The sequence below is a fragment of the Oncorhynchus keta genome, unplaced genomic scaffold, assembly GCF_023373465.1.
Source record: "Oncorhynchus keta strain PuntledgeMale-10-30-2019 unplaced genomic scaffold, Oket_V2 Un_contig_18163_pilon_pilon, whole genome shotgun sequence".
Taxonomy (NCBI): domain Eukaryota; kingdom Metazoa; phylum Chordata; class Actinopteri; order Salmoniformes; family Salmonidae; genus Oncorhynchus; species Oncorhynchus keta.
The window spans coordinates 183,261-189,850 of record NW_026280771.1 but is presented as its reverse complement, the minus strand read 5'-3'; the positions used below and the strand labels follow the sequence as shown (position 1 = coordinate 189,850).

Sequence of the window (6,590 nt, the reverse complement as noted above, 5' to 3'; positions counted from 1 at the left end):
TTAAAGATTACATTTTAAATGTTTAGGGTAAGGGTAGGGGTTAAGTTTAGGGTAGGGACGTCCCAATGATTCCAGATCTCACTGACTGAAGAAGAAGGGGCAATAGAGATGTGCAGCTATCTCGGTCTGGTGAAACCTTTATCAAGTGAATAAGGTTCTGGGAAGCTTCTAGACAAATACATAGTCACCCCCGTGAGATCCTGACAGTTGTCTTTGAATGATAATCAGTCATCATCAGACGCACTTATTGAACCTATTAAGATCTCAGCGCTAGAGCGCGCTCGATGAAATTTGACCAGTTATTAGTTTACACCGAGTTGCATTGTGGGAGTAGTCTTACTTCCGGGCGGCAGCGTGTTGAAAAGGCATTGTAAGGACTGGATTTTTTTTAAAATCAAGAAACCCGCTTATTAACATCTTTTGCTTTCCCAGTTAGCCGTCGATATGGTAAAATTATCGGCAGAGCTAATTGAGCAAGCTGCTCAATACACAAACCCCGTGCGCGACAGAGAGCTGGATCTGCGAGGTAAATAAACCTGCGCATTTCATGCTAGCTAGCTAGATAAGCTAACTCTGGTTGGCTAGGCCTTCGCACTGTAATAACTGATGGATAGTGATTGCTAACTGCTAGCTACACCACCAAAACTGTCTGGCTAACCTTATGATGGTATGCTCTGCTCTCATTTAGGTTACAAAATTCCTGTACTTGAAAACCTTGGGGCTACACTTGACCAGTTTGATACAATCGATTTCTCTGACAATGAAATCAGAAAACTGGACGGCTTCCCTTTGCTCAAGAGGCTCAAAACATTGCTCATGAACAACAACAGAATATGGTAATTTTCGCAGCAATTGTGTTGTCTAGGATTGCTAGAATTCGTTTTAAGGTTCGCTTCCTAGCTAGCTATCACTGTGGTTTGTGTGCTCCCCACAGTCGTGTTGGTGAAAACCTTGAACAGGCATTGCCGTGTATGAGGGAGCTGATCCTCACAAGCAACAACATCCAGGAATTGGTGAGTTATCATACATCCCATCAGTGAATGGGTCAAGGCCTTATCTGATCATGATCAGATCTTTTCAAATAATTACTGATTGGGAGCATTTTACTTATGCATGTTGTTGATTGGAAAAATATGACATGTGCTGTTATTTAGCAATATTTGTGACATGAGTGTGCTCCTGTGTTCAATTACAGCGGTTGAACCATCTATTTATTTTGAATGTGTTGGCGTGTTTTTAAATGTGCTTTTACCTCCAGGGTGATTTGGATCCGCTAGCCTCAGTGAAGACATTGACCCTTCTCAGGTATCTCATGATCAATACTTGCCTCTACTACAACACCTAGTTAAGTCAGATTCATGCATTAGGTTGCTATCAATTTCACTGTAAATTGCAGGACAAGATGAGTTGCTATATTTGTGCACCTAAATCCTGTGTTTTGTGAGTCAATATCGTAATCTCTGATTTTTTGACATCTCAGTCTCCTAAGGAATCCAGTGACCAACAAGAAACACTACAGGCTCTATGTCATCAACAAAATTCCCCAGATTCACGTGCTTGACTTCCAGAAGGTCAAGTTAAAGGTAAGTGCATGCCATCGTTCAGAAACTAAATATAGAATAGAAGGAAATGTATAGGAGAGCTCTGTCTTCCATACAGAGAGTGCTGTATTTGTATGTTTTTCCCAAACCTCTGTCCATCCTTCTCGTGAAGGTGTCGTTGTCTGATTGGAAAAGCTCTCACTTTAACTGTGATGTATTACCATAGGAGCGTCAGGAGGCGGAGAAAATGTTCAAGGGCAAACGAGGTGCTCAGCTTGCAAAGGATATTGCCAAGCGGACCAAAACGTAAGATGAAAGTCCCTGTCGGACGGCAGCTCCTTAGAATCACTGGACACTGGCTGGTGGGGGTGTCGGACAATCACCGGAACACTCTAGAATTGGACTATCTGCACCACCGATCACTCTTGTAGATTGGGTGTTGCGTAGCAACTGGAGTATCTAAATATGTGTTGACCCAACTACTGTAAACACCCCCCATGCAACAGTGTTTCTTAGGAGCGCCGTCTCAATGGCAATTCCTGTCGTATCAGTTTATTTGACTCAATAAGAAAAGATACTACACCTGAGATACTACACTGGTTGAGAGGCTAGAGAAGCACCCATCCCCTCCATGTTCTCTCTAACTCTGCTGGTGTGTGTTCTCAGGTTCACCCCCGGAGCTGCCGTGCAGCAGCCTGAGAAGAAGAAGATGGGACCGTCTCCCGCTGACGTGGAAGCGATCAAGGCACTTCATAATTTATTTATACATTTTATTTAGCGCCAGAAAATGTACACTCGCTGTGTAGTTTGTTCCTTTTGGCGAGCTTTCATTCCACAGATTGTGTGTTCAAACTCATTGCAACACATGGATTAGACCTACGTCATTGTTTTCAGACAGTGACACACTATGGCGTGGACAGCTCAGTTTCTATACCACTATTCCATTGACCTAATGTAATTTTCACAATTTTAATTGTAAATTTATGGTCTGCTAAACAAATGAATGTAACGGGACTGGCAATCTACTCTAATGGTTCTTTCAAAAAGAGTCTGTTCATCAAAACCGAAATGCTCATCTAATGTAATCGTTCTGTATGTATGAACTAATACATTTGTTCTGTGTCCTACCCAGAATGCAATAGCTAACGCCTCGTCTCTGGCCGAGGTGGAGAGGTTGAAGGGGATGCTGCAGGCTGGTCAGATCCCCGGACGGGAGGTCAGACAAGGTGTGTACAGGCAACTAGATCTTCTCCATATGACATGTCCAAGGCATGTACTGTGTGTCTGTCATGTCCTGCGTTGTCTTGAGTATTTAAATGAGCCATCGATGGACAAAGTAAAGAGCATTGTGGGGCAGAGGGGTTTGCATATATGGTTCTTTGACTGGTTCCGGACTTTATTTCTCTTGTGTTACAGTCCCCCCGGAAATGGTGGAGGTGGAAGAGGAAGAGGAGGAGAACGGGGTTGTACATATGCAACGAGAGATACAGACAGAGGAAGGAAATGGAGTGGAGGAGATGGAAGAGGATGTTGTGGAGGAGGTACAGGGAAAGGTGGAGGAGGTACAGGGAAAGGAGGTAGAAAAGGAAGAAGTGCAGGAGAAAGAAGAGGGGGAGGAGGGTGAAAAACAAGAGTCTGAGGAAGATGAGTCTGAGGACGATGATATGGATGAAGACTCACCGGTTAACGGATCATGATCGTTTTATGCAGATCTCAAGTCTTGCTTGATTTGTAAGTTTATATTTGTTGAGCATGTAATGCCATTTTTGTTATTTTGAGAAATGAAAATACAATAAACATTTTTTTACAAAACAATGCAACCAATGATTACTGATCCAGAATAAACTGATGTCTATACAGTCTTATCTAATACAGGCATACATTTGTTAATACATTTCCAGATGTTATTTCACTTTAAAATGGTGTGGTATATTTTATTGATCAGTGGATTTAAAATATCAGACTTCTTATTGCACACAGTGAGTCCATGCAACTTATGTGACTTAAACACATTTTTACTCCTGAACGTATTATTTAGGCTTGCAATAACAAAGGGATTGAATACTTGACACACAACATTTCAGCTTTAAATGTTTAATTTGTAAAAACATAATTCGACATCAACAGTAAGATGGTGCCGACAGATGGTTGCTTCAGGTCCTTAGGAAACTGCAGTAATTTTTATTTTTTTTGTATTTCTTACATTGTTTGCCCAGAAAATCTGCCATCACTGACAGTGGCTGCTGCCAACATACAGACAAATCTGACATTTTAATACATTTAATAAAGGTATCACTAGTCACTTTAAGAATGTCAACATATCCTACATTATTCATCTCATATGTATATACTGTATTCTATACCGTCTACTGCCTATGCTGCATGGCCATCGCTCATCCATATATTTATATGTAAATATTCTATTCATCCCGTTACATTTTTTAAACCTTTATTTAACTAGACAAGTCAGTTAAGAACAAATTCTTATTTTCAATGACGGCCTAGGAACAGTGGGTTAACTGCCTTGTTCAGGGGCAGAACGATGTATAAGGTAGTCGTTGTGAATTTGTTGGATTACTTGTTGGTTATAACTGCATTGTCGGAACTAGAAGCACAAGCATTTCGCTACACTCGCATTAACATCTGCTAACTATGTGTATGTGACCAATAACATTTGATTTGACATTATGGGTTATTGTGTGTAGGACAGTGATAAGTCTAAATTCAATATATTTTAAATGTGGGCTGTAACACATGTTTTAGAAGTATTCAAGGGGTGTGAACTTTCTGAAGGCAGTGTAGCTAGTGCCTACCAGTGGAGGCTGCTGAGTGGAGGATGGCTCATAATAATGGCTGGAATGGAGTCAATGGAATGGTATCAAACACTTGTAAAAACATGATCTGTCCTCCCCTCAAAAGTGTAGTATTTGGTCCCATATTCTTAGCATGTAATGACGACATCCCGCTTGTGACTACAATCTCGTTGGATGCATTTCTGTGTGTTTTGGATTATGTTTTACCCAATAGGAACTGAATGGTAAATGATGACTGGAGTAGATAAGATGTTCCTGAACATTTCAAAATGAAGTGATTCATAAAAATCATGAAAAATTATGAGTGATAAGATTACAGAGGCTGCAATAAAACCTTTCACCATTACCAATAATACCATTTATTTGGGGGGGTATGATGTTTGTGCCTCTGTAACTGTCACACTCATCATTATTCACAATTAATTTATGATTATCCATAATCATGGTAAAATCCACATTCATGTAAAAGTGTTCCCGAAACATCTTCTATTCCTAATTACAGTAAAAGTGACTCCAAAATTACACAATACATTATTCATCGTTCAGTTCCTATTGGGAAAAATATAACCCAAAACACACTGCAAATGCATTCAACAAGTGTGTAGAGTCAAAATATTGATGTAGTCATTGAGTGAAAGGAATATGGGACCAAATACTAAACTTTTGACTACTTTAATACACTTTAAGATAATTTGTCCAAATATTTATGACTTCCTGAAATGGGAGGATATGTAAAGTTAGCCCAGTTGCCGTCTCTGTTCAGCCATACATTCCACTCCTTGCTACTCCTGTGATTTGCCAAATGTGCGGTGGGGTGTTAGCTAAAAATACTGGTACCCAGACGAACATAAAGTGTCTTCATGGCTAAACGGTAAAACATATATGTATCAAAATAAAAGGTGATGTTCTTTACTGATCTCAAATCCACAATGCTGGAGTGTAGAGACAATAAAAATAAAAGGTGATGTTCTTTACTGATCTCAAATCTACAATCCTGGAGTGTAGAGACAATAAAAATAAAAGGTGATGTTCTTTAATGATCTCAAATCCACAATGATGTGTCTTTACTGATCTCAAAAATCCACAATGCTGGAGTGTAGAATACAAATAAAAATAAAAATCCACAATGTGATGTAGAGACAATAAAAATAAAAGGTGATGTTCTTTACTGATCTCAAATCCACAATGCTGGAGTGTAGAGACAATAAAAATAAAAGGTGATGTTCTTTACTGATCTCAAATCCACAATGCTGGAGTGTAGAGACAATAAAAATAAAGGTGATGTTCTTTACTGATCTCAAATCCACAATGCTGGAGTGTAGAGACAATAAAATAAAAGGTGATGTTCTTTACTGATCTCAAATCCACAATGCTGGAGAGATAAAAGGTGATGTTCTTTACTGATCTCAAATCCACAATGCTGGAGTAGAGACAATAAAACAAAAGGTGATGTTCTTTACTGATCTCAAATCCACAATGCTGGAGTGTAGAGACAATAAAAATAAAAGGTGATGTTCTTTACTGATCTCAAATCCACAATGCTGGAGTGTAGAGACAATAAAAATAAAAGGTGATGTTCTTTACTGATCTCAAATCCACAATGCTGGAGTGCAATACAAATAAAAGGTGATGTTCTTTACTGATCTCAAATCCACAATGCTGGAGTGTAGAGACAATAAAAATAAAAGGTGATGTTCTTTACTGATCTCAAATCCACAATGCTGGAGTGTAGAGACAATAAAATAAAAGGTGATGTTCTTTCAAATCCACTGATCTCAAATAAAAGGTGATGTTCCACAATGCTGGAGTGTAGAGACAATAAAAATAAAAGGTGATGTTCTTTACTGATCTCAAATCCACAATGCTGGAGTGTAGAGACAATAAAAATAAAAGGTGATGTTCTTTACTGATCTCAAATCCACAATGCTGGAGTGTAGAGACAATAAAAATAAAAGGTGATGTTCTTTACTGATCTCAAATCCACAATGCTGGAGTGTAGAGACAATAAAATAAAAGGTGATGTTCTTTACTGATCTCAAATCCACAATGCTGGAGTGTAGAGACAATAAAAATAAAAGGTGATGTTCTTTACTGATCTCAAATCCACAATGCTGGAGTGTAGAGACAATAAAAATAAAAGGTGATGTTTTTACTGATCTCAAATCCACAATGCTGGAGTGTAGAGACAATAAAAATAAAAGGTGATGTTCTTTACTGATCTCAAATCCACAATGCT

At 38.9% G+C, this 6,590-nt stretch overlaps 1 protein-coding gene across 1 annotated transcript; it reads left to right on the top strand.

The window, feature by feature from the left end:
* Window positions 1–312: 312 nt before the first annotated feature.
* snrpa1 (small nuclear ribonucleoprotein polypeptide A') lies at window positions 313–3,356 on the top strand. The gene is made up of 9 exons (XM_035763257.2): window positions 313–526; window positions 689–836; window positions 935–1,013; window positions 1,259–1,305; window positions 1,481–1,583; window positions 1,768–1,847; window positions 2,208–2,286; window positions 2,674–2,767; window positions 2,958–3,356. Exons 1-9 carry the CDS (start codon window positions 445–447, stop codon window positions 3,236–3,238), a joined length of 993 nt encoding a protein of 330 aa, XP_035619150.2. The 5' UTR covers window positions 313–444; the 3' UTR covers window positions 3,239–3,356.
* Window positions 3,357–6,590: the final 3,234 nt, after the last annotated feature.